This window comes from Anarrhichthys ocellatus, unplaced genomic scaffold, assembly GCF_004355925.1.
Source record: "Anarrhichthys ocellatus isolate YVR2014 unplaced genomic scaffold, GSC_Weel_1.0 scaffold8, whole genome shotgun sequence".
Classification (NCBI taxonomy): domain Eukaryota; kingdom Metazoa; phylum Chordata; class Actinopteri; order Perciformes; family Anarhichadidae; genus Anarrhichthys; species Anarrhichthys ocellatus.
Window position 1 is genome coordinate 3,223,210 of NW_022280038.1, and position 15,220 is coordinate 3,238,429.

Below are 15,220 nucleotides of genomic sequence, written 5' to 3' on the forward strand. Positions count from 1 at the left end.
ACATACAGACTATAGATGGACAGAAAGATAGAAGCTGGGAGACCTTCTCATCCCCCTGAAAGCTCATCTGAGTCCATCCAGCAAAAACTCATGAAATAATGAAATTCTGAAATATTTAAAGGATAAACATATGGTTCCACATACAGTATATTTTATTCAGTAGCGAGTCACAATGCTCTCCCTGGGAAAATGACTCCCCACATTGCCATTCACCACCATCAGAGAATCAGAATACATTATACCTCCTCCCTATATACCCCGATCACCCATTTCCCCTGTAACCCGTTTTTGAAGAGTTGTATACTTCTGCTATTGTGGATAACCCTTCTAACCCCATTTAAAATAGTTTTATTTATTTTTATTGAATACAAATGTTACATTATGTGGACAATATTATAACCTTTGGTTTATTTAATTTTTTTAAACAATTGTCTGTTAATGTGAATGTAAGTGTGAGCAGTGGAGACTTTTACAGCCGTATAGTAACAGTGTCTGTGGGGATGACACCTGCCTTAGTGCTCTCCAGATGCTCCGCTCTAACATCAGGTCATTTAGAGTCACAGTGGGATTGGTTGTTCTTCAGCCACTGATTCTTATGTGTCTTCCAAAGCCAGACGTTGTTACTGCAGCTCTGTGCCTGTGTTCTCAATTTACTCTAACAAGGCTCACACCGACCACCATAAAAGTGTTGGTTGTCTGTTAATATCAGGAATCGCCTGCTGTCGGTCTGGTTTTGATTCAATGCTGCTGCACTGTTTAAAGCATCTTTGGGACACTGACCAGAGGAGTTGGCAGGAGCAGATTGCATTAGTCACATTAATCTGGGGGAAAAAAAGACAACTGCAGGTGCTTACATTTAGTTACATACTGACAAAACTAGGAAATAGTTGAGACTTCAGGAAGTTACTGTCCCGCACCAAGAAATAGTCAAGCACAAAACTTCCTTAAAATAGTAAATTGTTGTTTTTACACTTTGTGTTTTGTATGGATTAAACAAACAAGATGTATTGTGTTCATCGAGTTTAAGAGGTGCTGGTAGGCGGATTGTGTTACCTTTGGACAGAGCTAGCTGGCTCCCCCTATTTCCAGTCAGTATGCTAAGCTAAGCTAAGCTAAGTGGCTGCTGGCTGTATAATAGATATGCGAGTGGCATCAGCCTTCTCATCTAACTCGAAGCATGAAAGTGAACAACCGTATTGCCCTAACAATTTCTTTAAAATGGTTGCAAAATTAGTTCATGGACAGCTCATTAGCTCATTCATCCGTAGTACGGCATCTGACCTCATTGGTCGGTGGAGAGGGACGAAGCAAGGCAAACGGGATAAAATCCTTGCAGATTCTCTCTCAGTCTGAATCTGGGTTTACTTTTGAGTATGTTTGCTTTGGGGTGGAAAAGCAGTGCGAGTCAGGCTCTGATGGATGCAGCCGTTAAGCCGCAGGCTATCAATCAACTCCAGCTGACTCTGAATGCGGCCCCACCATGTGCTGCGCTGTGGCCCAGGGTGAAGGAAGAGAAGTCAGCTATTTCTTGTTTTCTCAGTTTGGGCACCGGCAAGTTAATCACAGAGATGCACAGCCTCCTTCCTCGGGGGGCCCGGAGCCTTGACGGCCTCCTCACAGTGTTGTGTCCAAGGCGAGCGACAGGCTGGACAAACAGATTGGCTGAAGCTGGATAATGAGGCATGCTCTCCAGCCAAGAGGCCAGCCAGCCAAACCAACACCACAACAAAAATAAAAAAAGTGCTACAATAATAGGCAATTAGCCTTTCGTTGGAGAACAGCAGATATCCACTTATCTCTCTCCTTGCCCCCTCTTTACTACAGTCTGCCCCTTTGGTTTGACATATGTTCCTGATTTCTCCAAAAACTACACTCCGATTCTTGGTTTGAGTGATTTCTAAAATCCCTAACTATCGACCACAGACCCAATAGGTCACCCTGTTATCTATTACGGCCCTCCTTCTTATAAGAACTGATGGAGGTTGATTCAGATATTTATCACAAACCTGACATCTATGAGAGCGGCCAACCCACCACGACAATATCGGACTCAAACACACTCATGCAGAATATGAGCTGTCCGTATCCGACTGTGTCCCATCGATAGCTGTCTGCTCACTGAAACAAAATGACCTTTATTCATTCAACCTTGAAGGAAATGAGCCACAGAGCTGGTAAGAGCAGGAATGAGTGCAATAACGGTGCGCCAACTGCTGACGGATGTTACGAGCCGAGTTCTTGACTGTTGCCAGAGTGCTTCAATACCATCTAGTGGTGATTCTTAGCACAAACACACACAGAAAGAGAGAGAGAAAGTGGAAAGCCCAAATGATAATGAGTAAGTGGGGAGAAATGAAAAAAGGAAATCTATTATAGTATACAATCTGTTCATCCCGCCCACCCAGCACACCACCTGTTCCAGCCTATTCCTTCTAAATCAATGCACCACCAAGACAAACTGATTCAGAAACAGATCTTTATCCACTGCAACCCACTCTTTACTCCATCCACTGCCTTCTTGGCAAACTGCACTAGTCGTTACCGTTGTCGGATGTTTGAAGTATATACCACGTGGTGTATAATGTGGCCATTTTCTGTATTTCCTGTGAATATATTATGTTGATACATAAAGGGACACAAATCCCACCTGCTTTGCTGTGTACTCATGAAAGTGAATTGAATTAAATCGTCACACCCGAGTTGCAATGTTTTGGTTGTAAATAGTAAGTCAGTGGCTGGTATACTTTGAGCAGCAGAGGCCATTAAACACACACACGAGCTACAGTAATGTATGTCAGAGGTAAACCAGAGGTTCCTGGGACAATGAGGGACGAGGGTGGTTGTCCCTCTGGATGTTGGCAGCAGCTCTGGAGAAAAACAGACACCCGAATCTTTTGGCAAAGAACACCATCTACTGGAAAATACAAGAAACGCATAAAGCCAGGATCCAAGTGGAAACTGTAGCTCAGTTAAAGTGCTCTGGGAATGTACTGTAGGTTGGTGGGTGATGTAATGCATGTATGAGGTGCATTTCACTGTAACCAGAGATGCAGTTTGACCTCTTTTTTTTGAGTTTTAGTGTCAAAACAAGTTAGCTAATCAATGCTTTTATTTGTTGCTATTTGTTGGCGATACATTTTCATTGAAATGGCATGGAGATTGTGGATGGATTACTCTTCCAGGAAACAAATGAATTTTACATTTCCTACCGATAAACACTTCATCAGAACAGAATAAATTGATATTTCATAAAATTCTTTATTTATAAACTTGATGCAAGTTTACAAATTACTTTACATGGTCAAAATCACCCTTGCAATGGAAAAAATGAAACCAAACCAAAGCATGCTAACAGTGCATAACTTTATAACCCGGCCACTGCAGTTAATGAAGCAAGGTAAAGAACCCAGGATGAGGCCGAGTCAGACCTCAGACCAATATGTTGCTCGCCAAAGCGGAGAAGGTTTTTTTTTTTTGTTAGTCAGACAACAGGAGTTGGTGTGAGAGAAGCTGTTTTTTTTTTGTTTTTTTGTCGGTGCACAACAGTCTTGAGTACACCATTATTCCAAATGTCAGGGTAAAGATGTGGGTTTACTATTGTTCTGATGGCACACACATCTGAACTGCTACTTTTGTTGGGAATCCTGGCATCTTTAAAGGGAATCCAAGCAGGTAGGATGTCTTGTTAAGTCCATGCGTCTCTCATAGAATCTGACCTGGTTAAATAAGCGGCACGCAGGGAGAAACTACCCTGTGCACTGATGTAGGGAACCACAAGTAAACAATGAACAACCGATACATCTAGTCTTTTTATCACCCTACCCGACCACTCTTTTGTCTTCAGTAGCTCGGTGTAAAACACCCATTGATATATTGACATGCAAAATACAGCAATATCAAAGAGACGGGGTAGATGTGTTCTGAACCCCTCATCAAGTGCAGGTTCATCCGAGGGTGGGAGCAATACTCCTGCTCCACATCCGATTACAAAAAAAAACAAAACTTTTTTTTTTTTTTTTAACCTCACAAGTATTCAGAATTTGACAGCAAACCATACTGCGATGCCTTTTGGTAAAACGGATGAGTCTCATTAAAATGGCCCAAAACAAAAAGAAGATTGACACGTTCAATCTTGCACTTTATGACGATATTCTGAAGCAATCCTTAGCAAAGTCGAGTGTGCGGTATGTATTCCTGAGTTTGCTTCTCCAGAGAATGCAGGGGTGGGCTCGACATGGTGACCGGAATGAAGTGATTAGTACATTACCAATGGCATCACAACAGCTAACAACCATGCCAATGATTCTGTCATGTCGGGGCTTTTGCTTGGGGTGAAAGAAGGAGGGCGACACTTGCTATGGACATCCTGCAAGTCTAAACAAAAGTCAGACGTGTGCTGAATATGAACAGGCTGTATGATTTTTTTTTTTACCCATCTGTACCGTTTTTTGAAAATATTGGCGTTGTGACTGAGGTCAGCATCGCTGAGGAAATCCTAAATCAACCTAAAAAAAAAAAAAAAAAAAAATGAGGAATGACTGTATGAATTAGCATAACTAAGCTTTCTATGCTGGTTTTCAGGACAATATACTTAAAACAATGCAAGTAACCACACAATAGAACACCCACAACAAACGTGTAACTGCATTAATTGGAATGCTCCACACAGTTTTCTGCATATTATTCACATTACATCAAAGACCCAGCACGCCGAGGGGTACAGCAGCGCTGAGAGTGGTTATGAATAGTAACCAGAGAGGTGGTAACGGGAAGAGCCGGGTCCCTCCTGTGGCAAATCGGAACAACTATTTATCAAACCTACACAAATAGTCTGGAAACGGACCAGACTCCAGTCAATCTTCCCAGGTGTGAAGCCAGAAGGTATAAGGTCGAGACTATTGCTGTGAATTTGAAACTCGGGCTGCATTTTAAAACCAGCCGTGAGGTCAAGGAAAAGTCAGAAGGTAAAAAAAGGTCACTTTTTTTTCTCTCCCCTCCAGACTGTTACAACTGCAGGATTGGCAAAGTGCTCAGGATGTGAACGAGCTACAAGGACTAAGCAGGCGACTACGCTGATAAGACTCATTTTCCTCAGTACAACAAAACTCCCAAAAACTGTCTCCTCACTGCATAGCCTTACTGAGGTTCATCCGGTTTGCGTGAAACGATATGAGTAGCCAACCCTCTGGAATGACAGAAACAGCTGCGTCTAAGAGGTGCTGTCAAAAAAAGGGGGATGGTACTGTCGATGTTGCCAATAACATGAGGATTACAAATAAAGATTAAAAAAAAACAAAAAAAACGAACAAAACCGCAGTAGTCATTAAGCTTACATAAGATCACGGTGTACTTTTGTTTCCTTCTGCAAGAGTATCCATGAAGCAACGTTTTCTTATTCTAAATGGGTCTTGAGAAGTTGCAGTGCCCTTGCTGTTAATAGTCAAGGGTGTATATAGTAATACGGTCTTTGCCGAGTCAAAGAACCAGACAAGGTTACATTATAAACAATTAAATCCTTTTGCAGAAATACAAATTTACATGTTTACACGTGAAGTTAAAATCAACTACATTACAGTGTGATCCAAACCGAAACACGCCGCCGCGTCGCCTGGTCGTGTTTCATGGGTTGCCAACACCCCAAACCTCTCCTGCGGGGGTTGTCCAGTTGCTGGTTGTGATGATGATGACGATGATGACGATGATGACAGTGGTCTCCAACTTTGGAGCTCAGCAAGTTCTTCATTGTGTGCTGTCCCACCCAGGCTGCAAAAGTCTCGTTATCTTCCTCCCCCGCCTCAGGGCTTCAAGCTTTAAAAGAAAAGAGGTTTGAAAGCAAGCTCGCCCCGGAAGCATGTTATTCCAGAGGAGGGATCTTGGCATTGCAAAGATAATACATGAGCACAATATTACAGAGGACGTCCATGGAGAGAAAGGACAGCGGTTCTTCCACCACCAGCATTTAAATGTCGCCTCCCAGCCACCACTAGGTCACATCAGGGATCCAGTCTGTGGCCAGAGAGGCAGTGTCATGCTGCACCGTTCAGCACACAGCACAGCGGGGAACCGTGGCATGCTCAACGGCAAAACCAAAAAGAGTGAGTACGCGATTATTTAGTCCGTCGTGTTGCTGGAGTATGGGATGAATGTCGCAATGGAGAACTTAAGATTGTATCAGACAACAGATGTACAGAGATAAATATTGAGGAGAGGACACTATTGCGAGGAGCTGATGAGATTGGATGTAGATTTCAGGTGTGTGTGTGTGTGTGTGTGTGTGTGCTTATGTGCTAGTGTCTGGGTGGGCACTGAATGAGGAATTTGGTTTGGAGTTCAAACTCTCATGTAAGAGAGCCAAATGGTTCGCAGGATAAAAAAAAAAAAATAATATGGGTCGCGAGGAAAAAAAAAATAAATCGAAGACATGTGGTCCCAGTGCAGGAAAGGCAGTAGTCTGTTTTAGCCGTCTTCCTTCGGGGGTGTGTACCAGCCTGAGGGGGAAAAACAACAAAGAATGACTATACTGATAACAAATAAACTATTTACAGTCCCCGGGTCTCCACCACCAGTAGTATCAGGGACACATGCAGAGGCTTTTTGCATGTGCATCATATTCTGCCTCATTAGCATGTATCTGCATGCTAATAGTTGGTCCAAGACCCAACACACTGGGTAGAAAGTGTTCAGTGGTTAAGCCCAGGGCACATGTGGTAAAAACATTAAGCCAGAAGCTCTCACTTTGATTAATCCACTAGAATTATGTATAGCTCAATGTAGCCGGACAGAGTAAATGTATTTACATATTACTGCTGTTTTCACAGAGCAGAAGGACAACAACACATTGCATCAATGGTGATCTTTCAGCCACAGACCCTACCAGCGCTGTGGGTCTAGTAAAATTAACTTGGAAATTTGAATGTTGATTCTTCTCTTGTTGACTCAATTCTATATTAAACTGCATAATAATTGGATTTGAATGTGTATATCATTACTGCAAACAGCAGAATATCCGTTATAATGATCAAAGTCACAAAGCGTTCAGTTCATATGCAGCTAGGCGGCATGTCAATGAAACAATGTTAGAACATCATCATTGGACCTGAACATGACATTTTGAATGACATTGGTAAACAGCAAGTTATATCATTAATTTGAATAGTTGTTAACACCATTATTTTAGGGCATTTGTCATCTTCCATAATGTGTGTAACCTATGTAGTACTACTACTTTCCTAACTACTTTACAAATTGAGTGCAATAATGTGGACTCCATGAATGTTGTCCATGTTTTGTAATTACACAACAGTACAAGCAATACTTTCCCTCAGCTGTGATGCATTGCAGGTGTTTGGTTTCAGTAAACAAGGTCAGTAACCGGAGACACAAACACTCACCGTTCTTTTCATGGATCTGAACCAGGGATTTGTAGGACTGCTGTGCTCGGGCAAGATTGTACTGGTTCTGTAGTAAAAGATGAAAATGAAATAAACCTTAAGAGTGTGCACTGGGTTTATGACGAACAGAATATACAGATCAGGAAACAGCTGTAATAAAAAATAAATAAAAAGCTTATCGAACTGTATCCAAATTCAAGAGCAAAACCCCAGTGTATGGTGCAGGCACACACACACACACACACACACACACACACACACACACACACACACACACACACACACACACACACACACCACCTCTGCACAGATTTGACTCTTTGCTAAGTCCCGCCTCTCAAATACAGACTGGCCAATCACATGGTAGCATCAGCTAGTTCTGACCAGGGTCCGACAACTATTAGGCCCGTTCCATAGACAGCAACAGCGTCCCAATCATGCAATCGTTTGAGATTTTCTTCAATTTCCGGCAGGTTTTCTGTGAGCTAGTCATGGTCATACGTTGTGTAATAGTGATACTTGTTACCTGGCGCTTCTATCTTCATCTCTTTAACCCGTTTATACTGCCGAGTTACTTTGACATTTCCTTTTTTAGTTTCTCCAAAAAATAGATCATCTCCATGCAGGGAGTGCATAATGTTAATGAGCTTATCTAAGTTTCAATTACACAAGACTTTGTACACATACATATGATAGAACACACCTGGGGTAGGTTTCACAAAGATGGGCTGTGACTATGGCTTGGATCAAAGCAATAGTCTAAATTCATCCTTTGCACACGAGTTCTAGTTCCGGACTATCTTCGGTCAGACTAATTTACCGTGAACGAGGCCGACTGCTCAAACCGCTCCGCTCCCTTTGATCCAGAAATAAATGTTGTGGAAGAATTCAACAGTTTCCAGGACATTTTACAGGGAAAAGTGTGTCACCATAAGAAAATTAAAATAAAAAAAAAAAATGAAACAAAATCTCGACACAATGCTGAGATGGAGCCGAGTTGAGATGCTGTAGCAGGGCTCAACTCTTCCGTCAGGCTGAGGATAGTTTCCTTAGGCAAACAAAACTCGCCTCACTGGTATACGTATTTTTAAATCCAACGTGTTACGTTGTCCTTCTCACTTGCGTCTGAAACCAATAGGCTTCCATTTTAAAATCAATACAGCTGGCTCCATAGGCCACTTGCGCTGTATGTGCTAAACAGCATACCGAAGCGTGTTTTCAATGCTTTAAGTCTATTTTCTTCCATTTTATGCAAGCAGGCTTTGAGCCCCGCCAAAACGCGGGGGAGCGACACTCAATACACTGCGCGAACATCTCCTGTGTGTACGTGGACACACGAGGATGACTGAAGCTGCTCTGTGTAACAGCTGCTTTCACTGGGCGGGCTGTGTAGACAATATGTAAGACTCTAGCAATTCTATAGTGACCCTATAGTACCTCTACAGCGTTTAAAGAAGCTCCTGTCCCCCTTTTCATATGGTGTCAGATGAAGTGCTTAACCCTGGTTGAAACAGTTGAACATAACATATGTTGATCTGTCAATAATACTAACGGAAAACACCGGTTTATCCCAAGTTACTGCGTAAATCTGAAAGTGGTGCGCAGGGTTAAGATCAAAACTACACTCTCAAAACAAGAGTTTTCACTTCAAACCCCGAAGAGAACCTAACTACTCCTGTTAGGTTAAAACCGTTAGTGCTCCGATTCTATTGTTGACAAAAACACAGATTGCTCTCTGATAAAAAAAAATAGCTTCACGTGTTCATTATAATGCTAAAATTATGCATTAACAGCCTAAATTATTATTATTTATTTTTTGTAAATAAAAATTTAAAGATTTTTTTTGGAATCTGCCAAAAAAAATTGCATCTGGTACAAATCTTCTCACTTGTCAGCTCATCAAAGTAACTCTTACATTGACACGTTGCAACAATTTAAATGTGACGAACAAAACTTGCATGTTTGACTAATAAACTGAATCTTGGTTGCTCATATCCCCGCATTTAAATAGTTAGATAGATTGAGAAAAGATGAAAGCCAAACACAGAAGTGAGAAACAACAACTTTTGCATCTCTGACCTTCTGAGACATGAAATACTGAAGTACTAAACTTATCAAACTCTGGGAGAAGCCGGTAGCCAGATTAAGTGTCATTAACAGAACACGAGGGCACAAAAAGATAAAGCATATCAACAGCTTTGTCTGCATAAACAGGAGATGTTCACGCTGCATAACAGACCCACATCAGGGAACCAGGCCTCGGCCCCCATCATTCATTATGTGAGCTCAACATTATCACAGGACGTCACCGAACTTAATAAGAAACGCGCTTCCTCACTTACTTTATTGGCTCCAAACTGCACTCTGGCTTTTCCTTTGACTAAAGTGGCATTGATCTGCATGATGACAGACTCAATGGAATAGGCACTGCTCCAACCCTGCAATCGCAAAACCCAATGTCAAGATAAGTAGTTTGTAAAAAATGTATAAAAATAGACACAAATATATTGAATATTATGTCGTGCAAATTCACATTATTTTTACTTCTTTAAAAAGAATACACTTGACTTACCTGTTTGGTAAGGAGTTCCATGCACAGGGCACCTCCTCCAAGAACATAACTAGGCAAACACAGAACAACAATATCAGAACAACATAATTAAGTTCTCTTCCAAGAGGACAAGACTTCTCAGCGTCAACTGAGAAAATTGTCGATGGGGAAGAAAAACCGGTGGAAAAGTGTACCCGGTAAATGAACTCACCCTCCAGACAGCACAGGCGAAACCACTCGGACGAAAGGTGGATCAAAGGGGAAATTATCCTGTAAAGCAGGGCCAGCAACAACGCTCAGTTTACAGACTTCAAAGACTCCAAAATGGTGTGTGTGTGTGTGTGTGTGTGTGTGTATGTATGTATGTATGTATGTATGTATGTATATAAAATATTATTTTAAATGTAGAGTCAAATTTACTCACTTTATATGAGAAGTTTAGTAAAATGTAATCCATTCCTTCCTTTTCCTTTAGGACCTGTAAATCGCTGTGTAAGGGGCTATCTGGATCCACCCTGTCGGTCAATAAATGATGACATCAGTCTGCGTTTATGCTGACGTTGAGATAAATAATACGCGACACAAGATCCCGCGGTTACTTACGTCCTTAGTTTGACGTGCCATTCGTACAGGCTGTCGTTAACAAGCTCGACCGAATAGATGCCTGCAAAAGAAATTGATTATTTAAGAGTTTAGTAAAAACTACAATGATTTAATCTCCCTTTTCATTTGCAGTGAGGCAAAGCATGACATGTATTTCAACATGTACTTCCACTCTCATACCACTGTCAGTTAATTCTGAGGAAATTGTTTAAAGAGCAGACCATTGTGCCGAGTGCATACCTGTCTTGTAACTCTGAGACCTGTAGATCTCTCTGAGCTCCTTCATCAGGCGGTCGGAGGCCTGCACGGAGCCAGACACAGCGCCCTGCCAAATTCAAAACATTAGTTCCATAGTTAAGATATATTTCAAAAAGCTGTTATCAACGATAAGGGTCTCGGCACCCTAAAATATATGTACTTTACTGAAGAAAGACTTACATTCAAGTGGTCCTGCCTCTGGTTCTTTCGGATTTTCTCCAGGATGGCTAAATTCTCCTTCTCAATGCCATCGTCCTCGGATTTTTTCCCATCCACAGGCTCCTCCTCTTTCATTTCATAGTGGTCCAGATCCTCTATGTCCTGTTGTATAATATTTGATATTTTAGACAGTTTAAATACTTTCTGGCTCTCCAACAAAACATGCAACATGAAAAAAGTCCAGGAATCAAAGCCAGAAGATGTGCTTAAAACGTCCTTGTTCACTAGAATAACACGGTAACGAAGCCAACATTGACATTAGCTTGTGAATAACCAGGGTGACTAGATCATAATCACACCAAACCTAAAGACAATAATCATGAGTATGTATTGGGGGAGGATAAGGACAGACATACAAAAACATGGTCATCTTTATTAAACAGTATGCTTTGCTGACAGCCTAAACGTTCCTCTTTCAAGTTATGTAAGACGAAGAAATTACAAGTGTTTCATTACCGAGCATCTAGATGATAACTTACCTCTCCCATCTCTTCCTCCTCCTCTTCTTCAGATGTGACCTCCTCTGTCCCATGCTATACACACACATATACACACACACACACACACACGGTATTGAGTCAAGCTGAATAAAGTCATCTGAAGGAGCCTCATGAGCTGACCTCATGAAGACCACCTTCTGCTGACCATCACCACAGGAAGAGCCTATTGACCAGCTAAGAGAGCAACTTCACACAAATCACCAAGGCCCTCTGTAATGTAGGCAGCCATTTCAGAACTGAGCAAAAGTTGTTTGGATGTGCATAGTTAAAAACATCCTTATTTAAATGAGCATGTCTTATTCCTTAAAAGTGATCAAATACTGGCCATGTCCTGGCTGTGCCACTATATGCCATGCGGAGGTATTTAGCCTTGCCTTGCGGTCTTGTCCCACAGGACCTGCTGGCAGGGGCTGGTCCAGCATCTCCACATCTGGATGTTGGGGAAGGTTGTACAGCCGACAGAGATCACAAATGAGTTTCTTCAACTGCTGCAAAAGCTGGAAAATACAAAAGCACAAACAGGAGGGGATGAAGAGTTAGACAAACAGCTACACAGCAATGCCACGTGGCAGACATGTGACTGCAGGCGTCAACAAATAGTTGATTATCAAGTTAATCCTAAAATGTATAAAAGCCCATCATCAGAAATTAAAATCTGCTTTACAAGCTATACAGCATACAGTACATCATACATAAAGGACATCTGTCCTAAGACCCTCACTTCAGATAATTATCACAATTAATAAAATATATATATTTTTTGTAATCACAGGATCTTAAATGCAAAACTAGCAATTTGCAATTGTACGAAACAGAAGACATGAGATAATTACATTATTCACCAAGCAGTGTGTTTCAGTGCATTCAACCTTAAACTGTGGAATGATGAAGTAAAATCTTGCAATGTTTAAGTGTAGCAATAAAGTTAGGTCCAATTACTCTCACATGACTTCAAAGTAAGGATTTACACATAACAACACTGACACAGTTTGTACTCGTACGCAAAAAACAGGCGACATAGTCATTAAGGTGCCATCAGCTACTGTGATCTGCCTTTGCAAATTTGGTGCAATTCAAATGTAGGGTGCCGCTAAAACATCTGTGCAACAGTTTGAAACTAGATTGATCTTATCTATCCACAGGAAGGTTTGTCCTTTACCCAACACACAACATTAACAATGATTTATATATTATTGTAGACTAAATTATGGTGCAAACTGCAAACCAAAAAAAAAATTCTGTCAAAAACAAACCTGACAGCACTTCTATAAAAAGCATATTTTGTGTCCTACAAACAGAGCACCATGAATAAGTAGGCTAACTAAGCTCAGGATGTCACCACACATGTAGGATTACATAATAATCTGCTTGTCACAGCTACATGTTCAGCTTAAAAATTGTCCCAATGATCTAATGTCAGTCATTTCGTGTGCTTAAAATTCCCCAAGTACAAAGTCACACGGACATTTATGCAGCACATGCAAGTTTGATTGTGCTCGAGAGCCCATAAGAAATTTGACATACGCTCTAAGTTGTGAGCATCTTGTAAATACATCACTAAAATGAGGAAATCCCCCAACCTGCATCAGCGAACACTCTCTTTAACTCGATCAGTGAGCAGAAAATATTGCAAGAATGATGCAAACAAATGTTAAAGGAAAAGTACTTTATGAAATGTAATCTAGAATACAAATATAAAAAGCCAGTACTATGTGAATTTAGTGATTGGTTGAACTAATCACAGTCCACCTCCCCGTGATGAAGCTCAACACAGCAGGCTGGCATTACGTCAAAAATAATGCAAAGAAAATGCTCCTGCTGAGTGGCAGCCTGGTCAACACTTGTAACGTTAACCTTCACGATGTCAACTAAAATTGTCAGCAGCAGCTTCCTCACCAAGTGGGCATAATTCGTCAAATTCTCCTCTGTGACACATAGTGGGGGGAAAAAACAAAAATGAGTTCGGATAACTAACCAGGGTGCTGCCTTTTCTCACATCTTCCAACCTCTCCAAAACTTGCGCCAAGCTCGGGTCATCAGAGTCCACAAACCATATTGGCGGCGTAGATGGATAAGATTCCTAAAGACAGTGGAATACAGCAAAAAAAAAAAAAACGGGACCGTCACATCAAAACATTTGACCTAAATTCACCTGCGTGTCGCAGGGCTAAACATAGAATCAGTAGCGTAACATTTGATTTAGCGACATTAGCATTCAGAGTGCAGCGTTAGCTATCAGCTACGGTTGCTTAATATACGTTGTATTTTTAGACCAACAAACACCTCTACCGAGACTGCGTAGTTCCCACTGACACTTATGAAACTATGGAAAACCTGTGCGACATAGCATCAGATTGTTCAGTCGTTGGGGTAGCCTGCTACCTGACTAGCAAGTTAACCAGCTAACTTTAGCTCGCTAACGACCAACAAGGGAAGTGTATAAATCCCGGCATTTGCGTTCTTGTCCCCCTTACCGTTATATTACAGTGGATAATTAACAGCTTTTCCCCAGTTACATTAAACTGGCAGCTCAGTTCGTCAGGCTTCCAGTCAATGATCCTGAAGCGTTCGTGGTTTGGATCAAAAATGGACTCCAAAAACTTCAGTTCGGCCTTCAGCCCCGACACCGACATCTTCCACGCATCTCCGGCCGGGCCGCTGGGGAGGGGGAGAAGTCGGGACTTAGCTTTTAGCTAACGTTAGCTAAAGCCACAACGCAGATTTCTGGACAAAATTGGTTAAAATGTGGCAAATAAATGTCAGACTGCCCCCAGTAGATGTAGCTGGACAGCCAGTACCAGCTATTACAAGTGTCCGGACAAATTTAAGCGATTTGATGATTAAGTTGCTAACGGTAGCTAGCCTTCAGTTAGCATTTGATAACAGCGCAGCGCTTGACAAGATGCTAGCGAGCGAGTTAGCAAGCTAGTCCGTTGTTGTTGTCTTTCCGTCTATTGTTGTTGTCTGCCTATGATAACATACAGTTCAAGGTATTCGCGGTGTCCCGTGACCAGCTCTTCACAGTATCCCCGGACAGTTACTTATTATTAATTTAACCGGGGTTCAATCATACTATCTCCACGATCTGAGCTTAAATCCTGCTGTACGGATAGTGTTTTTCATCCCGGTGTGCAACTGTAGATGGCCTCTTGTGGGGTTTAAAGATGGCGTTCTGCAACCTCCCCGTTCCCGCAGAATCCCAGCATACAGCGCGTCGTCGTTATATTTGAGGGTAAGAAAATAAAAGAAAGTTTACAACAGTGGATGATTTAGTCAGTCATTAAAGCAGGACAGTGGCTTCAATGTGATTTTATTTTTTTTTGTGAGTGAAAACAAAGCATTTCCTGCATCCGGCTATACGTACTTAAGTTAAAACTGGTGCACAGAACTTTGATAGAGTTTCCAGTGCATCTTTTTGCTTTGGTACCAGAAATATGGCTGAAATTATTTGGATATGTTTCCATGAAAATTATCCATCACAAGTTGGACATACTTGATATTACAACTCCACATACGTCTTTAATACAATCAAACTATCATCATTTTCAGGTTTGCGTTTACTCACATAATTGTACAAAAATATAGTATTTTGCTATTTAAATGGGCCATTGACAATTTGAGCAATTGAACATTTAGGTGTACACAGTCTACACAGCATTCTTGATTATTTATTTTCAGTTCAGCACATAATGAACATG

The 15,220-nt window shown here is 41.4% G+C and overlaps 1 protein-coding gene across 1 annotated transcript; it reads right to left on the reverse strand.

Moving 5' to 3' along the window:
• Positions 1 to 3,091: 3,091 nt before the first annotated feature.
• On the reverse strand, positions 3,092 to 14,715 carry ube2q1 (ubiquitin-conjugating enzyme E2Q family member 1). The gene is made up of 13 exons (XM_031848706.1): positions 13,997 to 14,715; positions 13,498 to 13,602; positions 11,897 to 12,019; positions 11,502 to 11,555; positions 10,984 to 11,124; positions 10,786 to 10,870; positions 10,546 to 10,606; positions 10,367 to 10,457; positions 10,154 to 10,212; positions 9,964 to 10,012; positions 9,734 to 9,829; positions 7,392 to 7,458; positions 3,092 to 6,488 (listed from the first exon to the last, which is right to left on the reverse strand). The coding sequence occupies exons 1-13, from the start codon at positions 14,153 to 14,155 to the stop codon at positions 6,457 to 6,459; spliced, it is 1,122 nt and encodes a 373-aa protein (XP_031704566.1). The 5' UTR covers positions 14,156 to 14,715; the 3' UTR covers positions 3,092 to 6,456.
• Between the last annotated feature and the right edge of the window lie 505 nt (positions 14,716 to 15,220).